General features: G+C 36.3%; 1 protein-coding gene across 1 annotated transcript in view; it reads left to right on the top strand.

Annotated features, from left to right (window-relative positions):
* Window positions 1-917: 917 nt before the first annotated feature.
* NPEPPS (aminopeptidase puromycin sensitive) overlaps window positions 918-20,752 on the top strand; it is a 31,023-nt gene continuing 11,188 nt past the window's right edge. The window contains exons 1-11 of the mRNA XM_085318217.1: window positions 918-1,004; window positions 9,365-9,442; window positions 10,851-10,972; window positions 11,884-11,991; window positions 12,929-13,129; window positions 13,642-13,738; window positions 13,844-13,877; window positions 15,379-15,493; window positions 18,343-18,507; window positions 19,613-19,717; window positions 20,101-20,161. Coding sequence (XP_085174343.1) covers window positions 947-1,004; window positions 9,365-9,442; window positions 10,851-10,972; window positions 11,884-11,991; window positions 12,929-13,129; window positions 13,642-13,738; window positions 13,844-13,877; window positions 15,379-15,493; window positions 18,343-18,507; window positions 19,613-19,717; window positions 20,101-20,161 — 1,144 coding nt within the window. The 5' untranslated portion in view covers window positions 918-946. The remainder of the gene's footprint in view (window positions 1,005-9,364; window positions 9,443-10,850; window positions 10,973-11,883; window positions 11,992-12,928; window positions 13,130-13,641; window positions 13,739-13,843; window positions 13,878-15,378; window positions 15,494-18,342; window positions 18,508-19,612; window positions 19,718-20,100; window positions 20,162-20,752) is intronic.

Genomic DNA, 20,752 nt, shown 5'->3' with positions numbered 1-20,752 from the left:
ACATTAAATTAGAGTCACTATTATAGCAATCCTTGTTCTTTTCCTTGAAGAATTGGCATTATCTAATGCCAGAAATTGTGTACTCGTCTAGCTGGACTACCAGCTTGATCTAGTGTGATGATTCTAGTGGTTTTAGCCATAAGCTTCTAAATAATTCCTTGTTTCACTCCCAAATATTTTACCCCTTTTGTAATTAATTGATATTTAATTTGAATTGCTCTGTACACAAGCTCTTACATCCAAATAGAATGCTGGCAGTGAGGCAGTTTATTGCTATGCTGGGAGCTGGCCACTTGTTAAATAAAGCAAAGTGTGTGCAGTCAAGAGCTGGCAGAAGGAAAGCTTTCAGGAAGATGTAAAGGCAGATTTCTTGGCAGGTGGTTTTAACCTAAGAAGTTCCCATAGTACAGTGTTTTAAATTGTTGATGCTATAGGTTGTATTTCTGATTATCTTCAAAAGATGTGTTTTGTAGCATTCCGCTTTCATTATAATCTACTGTCAGTCATCACTAAAAGGGAAGCCTGCAGGCATTCTATCTATTTTTATTGGCCTTGGATTCTCAGGGGGTACAACAGCCCTATTGTCAAGCTTGCATGCCATTTTTTACACACAGTCCRTTCCCTTAAATAGCTTACGATCTTGATAAATAGGCCTACATAGCTTGAAAATCATTTAAGTATGCATGTTYTGGAAAGAGTGAGTTCAGTCGATGGTGTATCTTCTTCTTTTTTGCCCCTCTGAAGCACTAAATTTAGCTCCAAACACTTCATGATGGAGTGTGGGGTGTTTTTTCTTTTTTGTTTTGTTTTTGTTTGTTTTTTTAAGATTAAATGGAAATGGGAATGCCTACCGAAAGAAGGGGCTCAAGAGAGTAGGGTATGCTGTTTTTTCTTGATGCTAATGAAATTTCTCTTGCAGGTAAAACAGGCAACCAACCAAATTGTGATGAACTGTGCTGACATTGACATTATTACAGCTTCCTATGCGCCAGAAGGAGATGAAGGTAGGAATGCTTTTTTGCTATTTTTTTTATGTGTTAATCTGCTTCATTTCTGACATGAAGTGCTGTTGCTAATAACTTACAAAATACTTTAAAATATTAGCTCTTGAATATGACTRTTTAGTTTGTATAGATGTTTTAGATGTACATTACAAGCTCTAAACTGAGTAAACATACTGATGACCGTGTGAAAAATGGGGCACTATCTATGGGAACAGTGGCATGTGTTCAGTAATGAGGAGCAACAAAAAACAATCCTTGTAAATGGATTCTGAAAAGGTGTCTAGAAATGCATAGATTGCTTCAAAAGGAGTAAGGAAACTGAAACTAACCTATTTCTAAAAGCACTGTTACCTAAACTTCATTCTCTTCACATTGCTGGTATTTACATTACATTTTTAAAARGTTAGCTGAAACTCCAGTGAAATCTACATTCTGCTCTGTAATGCTTCAGTGTTATAGATGAAAGGATATTCGAGTCTTTTGACATGATTATTTATCTGTATGCCATTATACATTTACAAAGTTGTACAAAGTCCTCTCACTGTCAATTAAGAGTCTTCTGTAATATTCCAAGTACAGAGCAACACCAAAAAAAAGTGATTATGTGAAGGAGACAATGGCAGGGACACCRGTCAGTGAAAGACTGGAAGTTACTGAAGAAATTCAAGAAGTAGCACCTGTTAGTAATCCACTGTTATAATAATACCTATCTTCACCAATTGAGATTTGGCAGGTATAAAGATATCATAGCAATTAAACCATGAAGTGATTAAGGTGTGGAAAATAAGTTCCTGGAAACAGAGTGATACTCTATTAATCTGCAGAGCCTTTCTTATTTTTCTTAAAGAGCCTTTAGTATTTCAAGGATAATAGCTATTTGGTCCACCGTGCATGACTGTTTCTTAAATCCTCCAGACAGCAAAAAACTCTACAGAACTTCCCTTTCTGTGAGGAAAGTGCCACAGTGATGTCATGAAGCATTTTAAAACCATGATTATGGTTTTACTATTCATTTTGTGAATAAAATTAGTGATCTTGATTATGAATGAGAAAGATGTTTCTTTGACTGGGTTTAAATTTCTACAGTATACTTAGCCAACAACTGAAGGAAATTGGAAAGAAGGGCTGTGTTTTTCTGAACACCTAAAGAGGAAAAAAAAAATCTTAATTTTCTGGATTGAATTTGATAGGGACAACTTCAGTTCTTGTTTTAGTGATAATCTCTGAAATGGTGTTATCCTATCGTTGATAGATTTTCATGCAACAAGAGGAACATCTATTGTAAATCTTTTTTTTTTTTTTTTTTTTAACACTCCCTCCTTCCCCCCCATGCCAATTTAATGCGGTATTAAAGAAACCAGAGGGCTTCCTAGGTGTTGTTGTGAGCAGCTGAGTGGTGCCTAGGTAGACAGGAATCTGTGCTCTAAGGAAGCGTGTTCAGTGGGTGTGTTGTGGAAAAGAGGAGCTCACCGCAGGAAGCGTCCTCCGTCCGTAGTGAAAGAGGGCGGTAGGAGAGTGTATTACCAAATAGCTTGGAATCTGGCTGCTTAGTTTTGATAGCGAAAGAATGCAGGGCTTGCTGTTCCATATGAGTTTAATTCACGTTCCTGGATTGTACCCTGGCACTCTGTACCTACATGGATTTCACACATTGCCGTTAGTGATCTTTAGTTGATTAGATGCACTGCGTTGCTAAGGAATCATGGAGCTATTTCTTATACTGAGTAATGAGGAGATAAAGAGAATGGTGGTAATAAACTCTATACAGRCTCTTATCCGATTTAACACTGTCATAGGCCCAAACTGCACATTAATTTCTCATTTCAGCAAAGAGAAATTGACTGTAAATTGAAAAAGCACCTAAGAACARAGGGTCTTTCCACTCAAATCAAGGCAAATACCAAAAAAAATAAAATAAAATAAAATAAAAGGACGTTTATGGTATTATCTTGTTTTTGGAGCTGATTTCCCTCCCCTTCAGAGATCTGTTTTCATATTCTTTAACAATGATATACTTTCCTCATATATTTGAAGTATTAATATCAGAGCTTAATGTAGAGTATTTAGGTTTGTATTGTATCTCCTCTTGGTTTTTAGCCTTTAGAACTGAGTAAGATGGAAATTAAAAAAAATCTTTGGCTTAAATTTTTTAATTCTGATTTTTAGGTACCTTTGAATATGGCACTCTGGACACACAGGAACATAAATATGGCATTCTTGTTATGGGTTAGGCACCCATCTCTCCAGTAATTGTAGCATAAATATTTAAAATAAAGTTTTGTTGCACAGAAAGCATGTTTTCTATAACTGTGTTCTGACTTCATAGGGTTAAAACATATCTTTCAGTTTGGTAAACTGCCAAATAGTATAATGGCTTTCCAAGTAAAATTGCATGAAATTGGCAGGCTATTTGCTGGCACCTGTTGGTACAGAMCAAGTCAGTCTTACTAATGCTATTGTGCACTGCTTTTAGGTGGTAATTGTTTAACTAGTCTCAAAAAAAGAACACAATATATAGTCCTGTGAACCAATAGAAGTATCAGACAGATCAGTTGGATTTGCTTCTTAGGTAAGCCTTTTTACAAATGACCTATATAGAATATTTGAAAATCAGTTAAGATCATGATGCTTTCTTCTTTAAAGGCTCTGGTGAGGAATTGCTGCTGCCTCTCTTAGTTCTGTACCTCAGTGGGGAAGTACTTGTCTCAGGCATACGTTGGTAAATATGAGACGAGATAATCAGCTGCTTACCTTCTTTCAAGTGTAGTCCCATTCTGAAAAGTAGCTGTGTGAAAATGAGACCTTGTTCAACAGATGCATTGCCTTTGTTTATGGAGGTRATCTGTTCACTTTTGTGCAGAAAAAATCATGCTTTTAATAATAATTACTATTTGTCTTTGAATATCCAGTGCATTTGTAGCAGAATCAGCTGTGGCTTGTGCAAGAACAGAAATCTTAACTGGAGTTGTGGACTCTGTTTTCCCTCTACTCCTATTCATTCTTCTAGAGATGGATGTAGTAGAATGTAGTCTTTGGAATTTTAATGCAGATTTGCAAGGAAATCAGATTATTGCCAAATATTTGATACAAAGCTGAAGGACGGTCCTCCAAGAACCTTTAAAGCCAAAGTAAGTTTTGATACAGAAACTACAATTGAGTGATAMTGAAGAATGAACCAGGAGAGATTGATTACTCAGAAGTATTGAGTAGAAAAATTTGCAATTTCATCAAAAAACTTATGATTGTAATCATTGTAAATTTACTACTTGTACCAGTTGCATTGTTTCTGAGTTTTCTGTTGCTATTTTTTTTTTAATCTTCCCCTCCCCACCCCCGTTAATCATGAGGAAGAATTGTTTTTGTTTTCTGGAAGCTAGAATTTTGGGTATTTGTTGTCAGATGTTTACAATGCTGCCTTAGTGATTAAGTGTGCATGAGCTGTACTACCTTTGTTCATATGGTTGGCTTTGCTCAACTAAATGAAGAGCTGAGAAGGCATATTCAAGCAAGTTGATTCTTAAGTTATATTTTAGGGTGTTGAGTTTCATACTTACTGAATGCGGAGTAGTTTGAGCTTCCTGTGAATCTCTCATTTTAAGGAGCTGTGAAATTAAGCTTGAAGTTATAATCAGTAAATTACGTTGCCTTTGTTTAGCTTGGAAAGCTTTTCATATCCTGTGGGATCTAAAGCAGCTTCTTAAATTTTCAGATGCTCAAAGAGCAGTAATTGGCAATTTCATGTAGAAAACTACAAGTAGCCRTAGTGATGTTGATTTAGCAGGAATAATTTAGTGAACTTCTTGGTTTATGTTTCAACCTTAAAAATTTTTTTTGTTTGTTTCTTTAAGATTGCTAGAACTCGTTATTTTAGTCTTTTCCTTCTCATGATGATAGGGATGTGCTAGGAGGCTGATGCTTAAAGCTATGTGGTTGCAACAGAATCTCAGTTTAGAAACAGCAACCAAAAAATTGCTAGTGGTTGTGAAAAGCTAAACAACATGACCCAAGTGTATCTAAATGATGCTTTCTGGTGGCCTTGGAAATACCTGTGGAAATACTAGTGGAATATTGACTTTAATATCCAGAGTAAAATTTCATGATGGGCATAAAGGAGTTGCAGAGTCACTGCAGCTCCCTTGAAGAATACTAGCTCATTAAGCTACCATACATTAATTGCCTGTGACTTCTCAATGCCATAGAATGGTGGCTACTTGAAAAAAAAATGGCTTGTGCAGGACAAAGTCTTTTACAGTCAACTTGACTTCTAACATTTATAGCTCCATCTTTAGCACTTGCCTTTGTCCTCACTTCGAAATACATGTATGTTTGACATGCTGCTTATAAATTTGGAGCCTAGCCAAAGGTTTTAGGCATGTAATACAGAAATTGGAATCATTGATGTATCTAGTTACTGTGCAGTTTCAGGAAGTACTCTGTAGGAGGACTGTAATTTATTTAAGATACTATTGTAAATTTGGATATGTAGTGCTCTGTGTTTGGGAGGGTTGCAAGGTCCTATTTTTATGCATTTTTTCCAAAGACATTGAGCACTAACAGCTTTTTATTTTCTCATGCTACTTGGTCCAGACTATGTACTAATGTGCCAGTGATTAACTCACATCCTTGCAGTGCCAAACTCTCCAAAGTTTGTAGACTGCCAAAATTGTGTTGTTCTCTTCAGGAGCTTTTGTATTCAACTCTGTTAGGAATTCAGACAGCCTTTTACTGCAATTACATCTTTGTTACGAACAATTCTCCTAAACTCTTGCAAAAAGTATTGTTGAAATTTCCATGGTCGTTTTGCCGTGGGTTAAGTTATTAGCACTGAATAGTTTTTTWAAAAAGTTGGAAATTTGAATCTTTGATCTCATTTTTATGCCACTGTTTTAGGACTGGCTATATAAGCAGCAGCTTTGAGAATTRCACAAAATTTCCACAGTTAAGCACAGAAAGACACGTGATTCTAGACACTAACTCATAAGTGAGTACGTGTCTTGTGAAACTTTAAATGAGTTACCTGTTTTTTTGCTCCAAATGTGCTTTTGCCATTACTTTTAAATTTTCATCAGAGGATAGTTGTCATGGCAAGCGAGACAGTTCTCAAGTACTACAAGACTCAGGCTTCTTTTGTGACGATTGTGATCAGTATGTACTGGGAGTGCACAGCATTACTAATGAAATGGTTGCTTCCAGCATATTTGAACTAACCTCTTTAAACATTGTTTCAAACCTTAGAGTGAATGGGATCTAACACTAAAGTAAGAGTTGAGAGGTTTTGTGAAACAAGGTTGCTTTCTACATGTCTTAATATGATTTCTTATACCTTTTTTTTTTCTTTGGTGGGGAGGGGGGAAACTGAAGGGTTTCACTCTTCTAGTGCTCATAATGTTTACTTGTGTCTTTGCTAGTATAGGGTGACGGTTATGAAGTAGTGGAGCTACAAATTTAAATACACTTAGGAAGATGACATGCCTGGGAGAGGAGGAGAGGGATATCTAATATGCATTGTCAACATTTGGCAGAAGATCTGCATAACATGCATTCTTTTATATTTCTCAGTTTCAGATAAATAGGTCTAATGTACTGAAGTGGTATTGCTTTTCATTACTATCAGATTGTTTCCATTAGAAGTAGCAAAAAGATATAAATGATTTTGGTTTGCTGTGGTTCTTTTAAAATACTTTTTTTTTTTTTTTCTTTTTTTTTCTTGCAGAGGTAGAGGGGGGCTGCATTCTGGTACTAATCTATATCAGAAATTCCTTGAGTTTTAGTTCAGCCTCTGACCACAAGCTGACAGCTCATCATCTGCGGGCTGTCCACTAGTGATATTCCTTCCAGGCAGACTAACATATTTTCTGACAGGTATTGAGCCCCTCCTTCCATGTTTGACAGAGGTCATTAACATGCTATCTTAGAACAACAGGTTTGTTTTCTGTTGGACTCTAAAGATAGCCAGGGTCAAAATTCATCGAATATAAATGATGTAGTCAGCAATCAGTTTGACTCCTTTGTGTTACTTGGAAGCCCAGTATTGGCCTGTATTTTCAAACTAATTTGTTGCACATTAGCATTCTACTGAATAACATCTCTCCAACTTATAATGGATCTTTTCCTGCCTCAGTATTCCACAGAGGAAAACCTAAACCCTTACTTTTCTTCCTGGGTAAACTTGGAGAGACAAGAAGACAATTGTTCTACATATGTTAGTATTTTAATGTCCTAGGCATGCATTCTTTTTAAATCATCTATCTCGTCCCACTTGCAATGTGAACTTTAAAATGTTGGATCTGCTTAGTACAAACTAATAGTCTAAAGGTCTTCTACTTGCTTCTATAAAGTTTTTTTTCCTCTTGATTTTGTTTCTGTATTGTATTTTTTGATAGCTAGAATTGTTTTGTTGCAAGAATTTTGTATGATACCCCCTATTACAGTGGTTAATGCTGATTAAACCCTGAGCAGAGTACTGTGAAACCAGTAGTTAAGACTAATGCACTCATGGAGTTTCTGTATTTATGCTCTGTGAGCAGAGGCTGRTATTTACTCTGTGTGACTTAATGCTGAAATCATAATAGTGCGGAATAAATAACACTCTATTTTATAAAACCAAAAATGTTTGCTGTTAATTTTATCACATGTGGTACAACTTCACTGAGCTGAACATTTGAGTATGCTTAGGTTGCCTTTGAAATTGTATGCTTGCACTCTTGTAATGATACTTGATCCTGGAGAATCTTTAAATTGTTTCACACAAGGTTTATCACTCAGAATTCTCTGTAATGAAGAAGTTGATACAGGAGTGTGTTTTTCTTTTAGGATGTTCACCTTTATGTACTGCAGCAGTTTCCAGTGTTCTCTTTGTCTTTTTTCCTGTGACTRTTCAATAAGTAGTATCTATTTCAATAGATAACTGGAGCTATTTACTAAATATGTCTTCCTAAGTGAATTTTGAAACTAACTGGAAAGACTGTTTGACCCTTGCTAGCATTTCAGTATCCTGGGTGTGTTTTCACTTTGTATTCAGCGATAGAAGTGGGTGGGATAGACAGCTTAGACTATTCCTAGTATAATTTCATTATTTTAAACTACTCTGAGTTCCCCAAATCCTTTAGAAGTATGCTGACCTGCTGAATGTTTACTATATTTATAAATCTAGAATAATATATCAGTATACCTGGCCAGAGAAATGTATTGCTGTGTACAGGCTTACCAAGTTTGCTAGTTCAAGACACTGATGTGTGGTAGAAATAGTGTTGCTGTTTTGTTTTGGCGCAGATTTGTGTTCTTTAAAGACTGCTAGTATTGTGGTGTTTTTGTGGGTAAGTACAGAGTGAAGCATATAGAACTTGCAAAATGAGATCTTATGTAGCTTTCTTTTTGATTGAAGAAGCGTAGATAAAGGTTACTTCAGATGCAGTGAGTACTATTTGATGAATTAGGAAGGAACAAGTCACATGAGGTGTTTTCTCTTAGCTCTGCTAGCCCTAGGCTGCAGAACAGCTTAATTCCCATGTACTGATTTCCCTCCTCCTGCCTCCCCCCCAATCTGTCTAGCTTGGCCTCATAGTTCAGATGTTTGCATCTACAAATAGATCCAAATGCTGTGCAAATGCCATAGTGCTTAATATTTTAATTGAATTTGGATGCCTTCATTGAATGGTATATAAATTCTGAGGTAGGTCCCTTCTTCTGAAGACGATTTTTAAATACAGTCATTTTTGATTTTTTTTCTTTGTGATTAAAACCAAGCAAAAACACCTTGATTCGAACATTACTGTGTTTTTTCAGACTGAGATCCAGAAATTAGTTAAATCATAATCATCCTCTTTTCAGATAATTAACATGAATCCTGTCACACTGATCTAGACATTTGACGTTGAGGGAGCTTTTTGCAATATTTAACTGTAAGTCAGGATTGTAGTAATCACCAACATTCTTGATGTKGTACAAGATACTGTTCTTACTGCAAGTTTACAGTTTAACAGTATAGTTTTTATTATTCCCCACAGCAGGAGACTTCTCAGGCATGTAAGTACAGCCCTCTGATGGACAATACATATGGGAGAGGTGGAAGGAGTGTGAGATGTTTGAGTCTACAGCTCATACTCTATAAATATGGTGGATTTAGTTGTCTGAAGCCATATGATATGATATGGAACTCCAACGATGGCATTTATTTGGTTGYTTACATTTGTATTTTTCTGGATTATTTGAAACCTTCATTGATATATTCAGTAACTACAGCGTTATTTTTACATTCAGCTGATTTCAGTTCATTTTGAAGCACCCAAATGCTCATGAGTTGAAGAAACATCTCTGGGTCTTATTTTGAAAAAAAAATAATTTTTAAAAATCTCTTTCAGAGGTACATGCCACAGGGTTCAACTACCAAAATGAGGATGAAAAGGTTACTCTTTCCTTTCCCAGTACCCTTCAGAAAGGTAAGAGGTATTTTCATGCTGGCAGCTTGACTCAGCTGTGTGTTTAAGGTGTTTGCTTTTAGAAAAGCTAGAAGAAGCTAGCTCTGTCTTCTCTTAAGTTACTAACTGTGAATGTCATGCTCCCTAGGGAGTCTGTCCATTTTAAGTCAATAGAAGACTGAAAGAATGGGATTCTTTTAAATATCCATTATCTAGCTGAATTGGGTTGAAGTTAATTCTGGTAGTATTTTAAGGATTGAATTCCCTTAGTTAGTACAAAGAGTGCATTTCAAGTAAGTGTCATTAGAAGTTGCTATACTTCTGGTTTTGTAGTAAGTATTTTGATTGTATATTTGAGTTGCCAATGAATGGACAGTGCTAGATTTATTTATAATGGGCAGTGCAGATTATTCACTTGCCTTAGGAAACCTTCTGCGAAGTTCCTTTGATACTAAAATTATTGATAAGATCAGTAGGAATCATAAGTGAGAAAATCACTTTTGCTCTAGGCCATGGAGTTGCAAAGGTTGTTTCATTAGCAGTACTGTTTGCTTCTTACTCCTGAGATTATTCTAATTATTTACCTGCTATGGGGAGTTAAGCACAGAAGCTATTTATGTTAGGTACTGATGATCTGTTCTCCTCTTACCGAGAAAGAGCTAATCTGAATTACTGCAGTATTTTCCTAGGTGTGAATATACTAATTCATTTGAAACAGTGCTACAGGTTTTTGCTGAGGGATTTGTAGATTGAAACTAGCTCCACAGATTGAATAAAGCAGTTTTATTTCATCTTTACAAACTCATATGTAAGGATTCTCTGGTGAGAAAATATTAATGTTTCATACTGTGGGGATACTGGCATGCTGCCTTTCTGATCAAGATCAAGTTTCCCCTTTTGCTCGGAGACATTAAGGGCAGAATAAATCCTGAGACTAATTGACTTAGAAGCTAGAATGTAACCAGTGATCCACCTTGGCTTCTGTAGTAGATTTCTTAGGATGCTATTATTACTTATTAGCTAGCCTATATTTTTGCAAACTTTACTCAAAAAGTAAGGGTTGTAGGATCAAACTTTTCAATTGGCTTAAAAGGTATCTGCAGGTTATTCCACTGTGTTTAGGAGATGCGAATGAGTATTGCAGGATCCTGTCAGGAATTTTACTGTTCAAATGCTAAAACGCTTTGGTGATTCTGGCTTTACCTCCTTTCCTTACAACATTTAGTTCTGCTGGAGCGGTATTTTATATAAGGAGACTGAAGGGTTTGAGGGAGGCTTGCAGAAAAATGATGGGTTGAGATGAGTTAAAGGGACGTGTTATTTCAGAAGGGCAGTGGGCCAGCTAAGTAGCCAGGCCTCAAGGTCCAGACCAAATAAATGTTCTGTTTGGCACGTGCAAATAACAGTATCTCATCTGTTTTCATTTCAGGGACAGGGACGTTAAAGATAGACTTTGTAGGGGAGCTAAATGATAAAATGAAAGGTTTCTACCGAAGTAAATATACCACCCCTACTGGAGATACACGTTATGCTGCTGTCACTCAGTTTGAGGTATGGGCTATATTTTTGTTTGTTGCTGATGTAGGATTTATTCTTAAAAGAAGCAAAGACCTGATTTCCTAGCTATAGTTAACAACCTCTGTAAATTTCAAAAATCCATATTTTTTACTTCTTCTCTCAAAGCATATGGGTAATGCTAAAAGCAGTCCTTGCATTGTGACTTGAAGGTCAGTAAATTCAGGACCTGGCAAAATCCCCAGCCGGGGATCATGCCTATATGTAGTACATCGTATATGTACAATAGCTGCAATGTTTTTTAAACAGCTCTTTATGTAGCTGTGGTCAAATAAATCTGTATAAATTGCCTTCATGAAGTATATTAATCTTTTAATAGAGTACTCCGACTTTCTCTCAGTATTTTAATAGTATCTGGCTCACATTTTGGATGCTATCTCTAGTATTATGTAAACTCTGGATATACTGACAGAATTTTATACCATACTGTAATTTCATGGTTATCTGCCTGGTTACATAAAAACATGGATTACTTACCTAGTACAAATAGAACATTTCTTGCGTGCAGTCTAGTGACAGAATATAAATAGGTGGTCTTGTGTGTACTGCCTATGAATGCCTGGGTGCCCTCTCTGCTTTCACATGACTGAGCTTTGCTTCTGTCATGACTCTGCTAAAATTTGCTCAGACTGTAGAATTCCATCAGAGCACAGAGTCTTTTCAGCTGTGTGCTTTTTCTTTAAACAGAGTGAAGTAAGCTATCATAATAGGAATTAAATTTTCTAATTTAAGGATCAAGGAGTATGAATGAGGAGATTCTTTATACCAGTGACTAGCTATAATTCACTCTTCAAACTTCTTGCCTGTAGAATATAGTGAATTTGTCTGTTTTATTGCATCAGCCTCTTGTGAAAGATTTATTTGGTTAATGCTATTATTTCCTTAAGGCTACTGATGCTCGCCGAGCTTTCCCTTGCTGGGATGAACCTGCCATCAAGGCAACATTTGATATTTCATTGGTGGTCCCTAAAGACAGAGTAGCTTTGTCAAATATGGTAAGTAAACTGTGTTTTAAATAAAACAGTAATAGTTCTAAATAAAACTAATAAAGCCAGATGGTTATTTGAAAGTTAATTTGTTTTAGTGACAGACAGATTTAGGAATATAGAGTGTATTGCTATCTATTACTAAGCAGTTCTAAACTGAGAGAACTTTTTTAGGGATGGTATTGTGATTGTCAGATTCTAGTATAAAATCTAAACAGGCTGTACAGACCACAGGGCATTGTTTGTTTAAAAAAAAAAAAAAAAGTCTTAGCTATGTCATGCCACGTGCTGTTTGATTAAGAATGACTGAAAAAAATAAGCCTTTGCTTGTTTATATAGCTGTCCTGGCTATATAAGCAGACATAGCACTTGAGATAAATAAGCATAATTTCTACCCTAGAGAATTTCTGATCGGAACGGGGGTAAAACATGCTAGTAGTAGTACCTCTGTCACAAATACAAAGTAGCATTTTAAGATTCCCATTTTACATATGCTACAGATACTTTTAGAAGATGCTGCTAGAGAAGAACAGTCAGTTTTACAATAGATTCTTATTCCAGTAACTTTAACTTGTGTAGTTAGCAGTAAAGGTTAACATTGCTCAATGATCAAATGGTTATGGTTTTGCTTTAGAATTTAGAAGTCTAATGACATATTTGGAACTGAGTAAATCCTCTCTTTGGAGGATAGCAACTGATGGCAAACATGTTCAGCAACCCTTACAGTAATGGAATATAATGTTCATGTTAATACACTGCCTTTTTTTTTTTTTTTTTTTTTTTTTTTTTTTTTTGTTAGGGAACTATAATGTGGTCAGTATTTTAAAATTGTAGAAGTTACTTCATTTGAAATGTGTGACTGCTAATAATGGAATATTTAGTCAATTGTATTGTGTAATACAGTTTCACTTCCATGAAACTAACTAATTCTCTTCTGTGTTGAAAGAATGTCATTGACCGGAAGCCATACCCAGATGATGAAAATCTAGTGGAAGTGAAGTTTGCTCGCACCCCTATAATGTCAACGTATCTTGTAGCATTTGTGGTGGGAGAATATGACTTTGTAGAGACCAGATCGCTTGATGGGGTCTTAGTGCGTGTTTACACTCCTGTGGGCAAAGCAGAACAAGGAAAGTTTGCATTAGAGGTAAATGTGCTTAAAGTGTTTTCATTATTGCTATAGAAATCTGACAGGCTGAGTGCCTCTCTACTGTGTTCACTAATGTAAATCAATGTGAAGCTTATGAGGGTGGAGTTTTTTTTTTTTTTTTTTTGCTTTAATAACTTGAAGAGACAAGACTTGATATTAAACAGAAAAAAAATGTGGACAAATTACAAGTATATAATGACAAAAACATACATTTTACTTCAGTTGTTGTGATTTGATGATATATGCTCTTGTTCAAAGACAATGAGAAGTGCCGATGGGGAGGCTACAGCCTGGGAGGAAAAAGGGATGGGAAGGGATTGGGGGGGGATGTGAGTGGTGGGATCCTGTACTCTGGTACCCTGGAACCTGGCAGTGCGGTTTCTACAGCAAAGCCCGTCCATCCGTGTTGATTTCTTAGGCTAATTAGAGTCATGAAGAAATTTTCAAGTTTCACCTGTTGCTCCAAGTTAACATAATATTTACTAGGTTTCTCCTTTTCTCTCTTACAGGTTGCTGCTAAAACTCTGCCTTTTTATAAGGACTACTTCAATGTTCCTTACCCTCTTCCTAAAATTGATCTCATAGCTATTGCAGACTTTGCTGCTGGTAAAGTAACTCACTTTATTGATGAACTGTGTTTTATTTGAATTTTAAACATTTAGGAAGAGGTGTGTATCAATATCAATAAACCTTTGTATTTATTTTATAAAGGTGCCATGGAGAACTGGGGCCTTGTTACTTATAGGTATGCTGTTAAAATACTGTCTTTCCCCCTCTTTTGTTCACTAATTTTTGGAAATAATTGAATTAGTTTGAAGGAGCTGTAATGATTGGGTATCAACCCAAATAAGACTGAGTAAATACCTTCAACTCTAGCTTCAGTTTGGTTAATTTTGACTTCTGCAGCAGCGTGCGTTATTGTACGAACCTTAGGAAGACAAGAATGAACTATTACGACTACTGTCCAAGGGTGTGAGATTTTTAAGTGTCTGGCAGCACTGCCTGTTCTACAAGAGAACTTTCTTGGCTGCTTTTTTYCCCCCCATAAAAGTTATGTACTTACTGACACAGCTTAAAGATCTTATTTTATGTTGCAGGCAAGTTGGTAAATTTCAGCAGCCACAGTATAACTATGTAGGTTTGAGTAGTTCAGAAATACTAACTTGCCTTCCTTTTCAGTTTTTTGTTAATCTGATCAAGCTTTTGTACCTTTGCTTGATACTCTTATGTTATCTGTCCTCGTTGTTAGAACGATCTTTCTCYGTTTTGTATAACATTGGATATATAACAAGTTTTGGACTTAAATCTTGAAATTGTTTGAATTTGTTCTGCTAAACTTTTAATTTGGCTTTTAAAAATCGTGATGGAAATTTGAGCCCAGGCTTAAAATCTACTTGTTTGCTTATGGCAATTCTGATGAAATCTGATACTTTACTCCCTGTGGAAAGAAATATTTGTCCTGGATGAGCAGAATTTTTGGAAGCATGTCTTAATTTTAGTGTTACATTCTTCCCTTACGCTCAGTTTGGCACGCTTGCTTTATCCCTTTGGGGACAGAAGGTTGGCATAATATGCAGGCGCTATCTATATTTTGAGATGCATTTCCACCCCCCCCCCTTCAAGTTGCAGGAATCCAGAAGTCCTTTCTGATTGACCCAAATCCTGATCAGACAGGGGTGTTTATAGCTGAAGGTTGTGTGCCTAACCTAGGGAGTGTGAGCCCGTGTGTGTGTGTGCCTTGTGTGGAGAATCTTGTGCATCTTCAGTGGCAAGTATAACAAGGCTGATTGTGCACTTTGAAGAACTGAAATTTCTTCTGGAATGAGGGAGGGAGAGAAGATTTGCTGTGCATATATCATGCAGTGCAAAGGGAGTTACAGATAAGGTGAGATTGCAGGGCCCCTGCCCCCCCCCCCCCCACACACACGCTTCCCTTCTTTCTAGATTATGTAGGTGAACTATACAAGATAAATTTTCTTGTCCCTACCTGGGGTTTTTGCACTTGTCTTCTTGCATGCCATAAGGAATTGTTGCTCCAAAGCATTCAAACAGCTGTGGAACTTACCAAAACAATTTAATGTACAAACTGAAAGAGCTTTGGGGTTTTTAGCTTTTTTTGTTTTTGTTTTTTTCCTGTTGTACTGATTACTTTTTAGCTTGCTTAGGTAATATAACCTACTTTTGACTTTTTCTTTTTTTCCCTAGGCATGTAACATTCAGTTCAATTCTTCCTCTCTTAAATACAGGGAGACTGCATTGCTCATTGACCCCAAAAATTCCTGTTCTTCATCTCGCCAGTGGGTAGCTCTGGTTGTAGGACATGAACTGGCTCATCAGTGGTTTGGAAACCTCGTGACCATGGTATCTAAAAATTACAAATATTTCTTCTGTTTTACTTTGATATGTACTTCATATACTGTGTTGCTTTTTCAAGTGTCCCTTTGATAAAAGGCATGTTACCTTTAAAATATATTTTTTAATATTTAAAAAATAGTACTTTATTAGAAGTTTCTTCTTTACTAGCGTGTTCTTTGAAATTATTTCATAGATTTCATAGAATGGTAAGGTTGGGAGGGACCTCTGGAGATCATCTAGTCCAACCCTCAGCGTAGCCCCGTAYAGGGATTGAACCTGTGACCTTGGCATTAGCAGGACCACACTGTAACCAACTGAGCTAAACCTGTCTCAATATTTTCTGTGTGAAATAATATTCACTTGTTTGAATATAGTCCCAATTACAGCTGAGCAGGTGTTCTGTGGAAATGATTTTGGCTGGTGAGGTTACTTGGAAGCAATAAACCACCATTTTTCTTTTGTGTAGGGATAATTCACTTATCAGGCTTTCATACCAAGCAGACGTATCAGTATAAACTCAGCATTGCAAATTATGCTGGTACAATAGTTGAAAAGTTGCATTGTAGTAAGTCGAACGATTTATTTTGGATATATGGGGAGCCAGATGTCTGAATGGTTTGTTTAAGGTATTTTGGTAGGAATAGAAGCGTTATATGAGGCAGAAAGACTGAAATCTGTAAATAAGTCCCAACTATTGCTAAAATCTGAAAMTCACATCTTTCAGAGCTTCTGCTCTTAAATAGTTTCAGCTTACTCTGTTAATTAGGTCTGACATTCCTTCTCTTCAAGCTCTGCAAACACCTGAACCCAAATATTTCACAGGCAAGGAAGTTTATATTGTTAAAAACCACTGTTTGGTTAAAAAAAGAAAAAAAAAAAAAAGGCCTCAGGAGCCAGAAAGTCTTCACTGCTCTGACTTTCAAGCTGCTTAAATGGAATGTGTATAGATGGAAGAGAATCCTCAGTGTAAACATTAACTAAAGCACTAAGCAGAAGTTCTCAAATGTTCCCATAGTGCTGTGCATCTTAAAATCTAGTCAGCTATGTCTCTTCTCATTTGTAATAACACAGATAACTCTTTGTGAGAGCAACGCAATACTTATGTGGAAAAGTAATATTAAAATAATATATTTCCAACTTTAAATGCAGTTGAGCAGCTGGGAGCAAGGAGAGCCAGAATTATATGACTAAACAACATTGTAGGTTGCCAGCAAGCATCTTGGGGCCACTAGTGATCCAGGAACCATTTGTGGTCCTTCTGACCAATGTTTGAGAGCTGATGCAGTAAGTTTAAGGTAGTGTTGTTTGGAAGAATTTCTAAAATTTATACTGAATTAGCTTCTTATTTTTGTTTGGAGTACTAGGTCTTCCAAAAACTTTCTTTTTTTTAGGAAACTTTTCTCTTTGGTTATTTTATGTTCTGTGATGCATCTGTGAAAAGTAGTTCCAACTTTACCTCTTGTGTTTCCAGGAGGTCAGTTTTCTTCTGTATAATCTGAGGTGCATAACATTACATTGAGAAGCCTGAGTTTCATCACTAGTTTAGTTTGCCACTAGCAAATCCTATTGGATAGCAACATATACCAATTCTTCTTCAATAAAGATAAATTAAATCAAACTGGTTCCATGGAAAGTAATAGATTCTTGAGCATTTAGGTTGCTAGTGGGATGAAGGARAAAATTTAGAAGTCCAACCTAATTCCTAAAGAATCTACTTCACAGTTGCATTAATCCTTTGACAACAAGCTTTTCACTTATGTATTGGAACCTTATCTTGGAAACAGATGTAATCAGAAATGTGGAAGAAAATTGGATAGTCTCCACTCTAAAAATAAAGCTAGACTTATCTGTGTAGAGTTTCAGTAACAGCTTTCCCTATTGAAATTCCACCCTCCCTGTGGTAAATGTTTCATTCATAATAGAAGCAGTAGTGCTTTGTAGAACTGCTTGCTGGATTGACTGCATCCTGTTCAGTTTCTTTTAGTTAAAGGTCTGTATCATCATAATCATGGTCACTGATTATGACTGCCTCTATTTACTTTTTTAAAGAGTAGTAAGTAACTGCAGTTATGGAAATAAGTGGGTGGGTTTTTTTCCCCTCACTATCTATAGCTGGTTTCCTTATCTCTCCTACTTCAATTAAATGTTAGAAATGAAGGGAAGAATTTTAAAATGTCAGTGCAACTTTCTTAGCTTAAAGAAACAAAGCCCATCTTTGGCTGGTGTATACGAAACAGCCTTTAACTGTTTACTAGATTCCATGTTTTCATGGTCTAAAAAATTTCGAATTATGGATTTTTCACTGTATTTAAGGGTGCTCTTAAGCAAACAAACAAAAAAAACCCCAAAACTAAACAAAATCCCTCCTCTGCAGCTGCCATTAATCAGTTTGAAAAAGATATTCAATGTGTGGGTTGCCTACAGTTCTGCTACTTTACTCAACTGTGGTCTTGCATGTCACTGACTTCTCCCTGATCTAGCTAACATTCTTAACGGTCATGAATGACTATTCCATCAGTGGCTCTGCTCTTACCTCTGTTCTAGTCTCTGGYAATTTCATTTATAGCTGATGTAGTTCTCTACAGTTTCTGAAAGTACTCTTTGCCAAACAAGCTGTTGTTACCTAGACCACTCTGTGCTAGAGCTRTTTCAGTCCTTAAACTGTTAAAAGACAAAGAGGAATATAGTTACAGTGTGTTGATTACTCTTTTGGGGCTGCTGATTTCTTTACAGAGAGGAACTTGTACTTACAAAACTGTTACCCGTCTCTCTGATTCATGATCAGCCAATCTTCTTATTGATTGAATGCAACTTTGGGATTTTTTTTTTTTTATTCTGTGCTTAAATCTTTCCAGGAATGGTGGACCCATCTCTGGCTGAATGAAGGATTTGCCTCTTGGATTGAGTACCTATGTGTAGATCACTGTTTTCCAGAGTATGATATCTGGACTCAGTTTGTTTCTGCTGATTACACACGAGCTCAAGAGCTTGATGCCTTAGATAACAGTCATCCTATTGAAGTAAGTTCTGTCTTTCAGTTATTGGTTATTTTCCTCTTTTCAGCTGGATGTGAGCTTTTTTCCTGTTAGGGGGAAAAAAAGAGAACTGCAGTCATTCATAATACAGAGGAAAATAGATAGCATTTACACTTTGAATTTTCCTCTACTAAAATTTAAGGATTTAAGAGGTGAGGTTTGAGGATTTGATGATGKCTTCTTCTGGACTTTTTCTGCTCTCCTGACTTAAAATGGCAAAGTTGTGATTAAAACTCGTTATTACTTTCGTTTTGTTTTGGTTTCTGCTCGAAGTGGGTTGTTTTCTGACCTTTGAGCACAGTRAAGTAGCTACTGACTTACCCCAGTGCTTGATAATATAAAACAGACGTGCTACAGTGCTAGCTACCAGTTAGTGCACCATAGCCCAGAGCTCAAGCTATGAAATTTTGCCAGGCTTGTGCTAATTTCCATCTGAGACCACCTTAGATGTGTATGTATTGTACTCCAGAATTGGAAGAGTGATGCAGGCAGTCTTGAAATAAGCAGGGTTGATCTGAGCTTGCTGCTTTGGGAACAAGGCAGTAGTCCACAGTGATGAAGATAACTGAGCTCACTGCTGCTGCTTTACAGCAACTTTGAGAGCTGTGCTGGAAGAAAACTCCCTTGTAATTCATAAAGATCAGTACAGGCAAGTTCTCAGATGTTTAAGGAAATGCTTGATGTAATAGATGTTGRGAAATGACCCTGCTTTGTACAACAGGCAGGTCTAGGTCATTTTAGAATAGCTGTTACTCATTGAATGCAGTTCCGGAATATACATTCCTYGCTGTCCCAGGATTAAACAACTTCCGCTGCGTTTTTTATTTTTGGGTAAGCATTGAACCAAAGGACTGGAACAAGATCCCCAAGTCTATTGCTTAAATATCAAAAGCTAAGTTAAAGTATGTTTAACATATAAACCAATTCTAATCCAGCTATATATCATTGACTAACTAAGACAAGTTGGTGGTGGTGATGCACGCACCTTTTTAAGTGAAAAAAGTCAGCTCCTTAAACAACAGAACAAGCAAGATCAAAATCTTACAGCAGTTAAAATTGTTCTCGCTCTAATTTATCCTGTTTACCGCAGGTTAGTGTTGGCCATCCAGCTGAAGTAGATGAAATATTTGATGCTATTTCTTACAGCAAGGGAGCATCTGTAATCCGAATGCTACATGACTACATTGGTGATGAGGTAAAAAGGTTGTTATTAAAAAGCTTAATGTAGATTGTCAAATCTTTTAACAGTTAGAAACATCTGTTTTTGGTTTTAAATAACAAACAATTTGTGTTTTGAAAACTTTTTTCCACTTTATTTTGGGCTGTATTGAAACTTACAAAGGAGAAATAAGATAAGTGGGAATTAATGAGTTAGAAAATATGCAAATGTAACTATTTAAATACTAAAAGCTGACTAACAAAAGTGTTGTAAGCTATTCTGCCTAGTAGCACAGTTCAGGAGGGAGTTACTGATGTTAGGATTCTTTGACTGGTTCTTGAATATAAGTACAGTACAAGAGGGAGTAAAGCAAGAGCCTCTATTCTGGTGTCCTTACATATTCAATTGTATGTTCCCAGGACTTTCGGAAAGGAATGAATTTATATTTAACCAAGTTCCAGCAGAAGAATGCAGCTACAGGTAACAATGTTATGTGCTTAAGAGAAATAATTTCTGGAAAAAAAATGTTAGTGCTGATATGATAGATTCTTAAATAGCCATTTTTCCAACTGAGATCACTAAAATACAAGGAAATAATAGGCTTGTTTCTAGTTTTTGTACAGTGTGTCCTCAGCACAGCAAGAATTCAGCATCCTCTAGAGGTTCTCTAACTCGGGAGTATTTGGCGGAGGTAATCTGAAGGGGCTGCATTTGCTGTTGATAACCTGTCTGTGCAATAATCTAAATTAGAAGTAGTATATTGATTGCCATATATGCCTTTTGCAGAATTGATTATGTGTGATTAAACAGTTCAAACAAAGTCTTGTCTAACATCTTACAGCACTTCTTTATATGGTCCTTTTTTGTGTATCMGATGTAAATGTGGAAGCGGAACGTCATGCTCTAGCATTATAAAACAGTTCATGTGGTCYGAGTCTTTTGGCATAATATATGAAAAATCTAAGGAAAAGATGCTTCTGTTTACGATTTTGAGTATTTAATACTTTATCACAATGCGTATTGTGGATTTTTTTTTGTTTTTGTTTTATAAATTGTAATGAAGCTTTTTTT

The sequence above is a fragment of the Rhea americana genome, unplaced genomic scaffold, assembly GCF_003343005.1.
Source record: "Rhea americana isolate MKP2758 unplaced genomic scaffold, rheAme1 scaffold_526, whole genome shotgun sequence".
Lineage (NCBI taxonomy): Eukaryota > Metazoa > Chordata > Aves > Rheiformes > Rheidae > Rhea > Rhea americana.
This window is presented reverse-complemented; position numbering and strand designations above follow the sequence as displayed.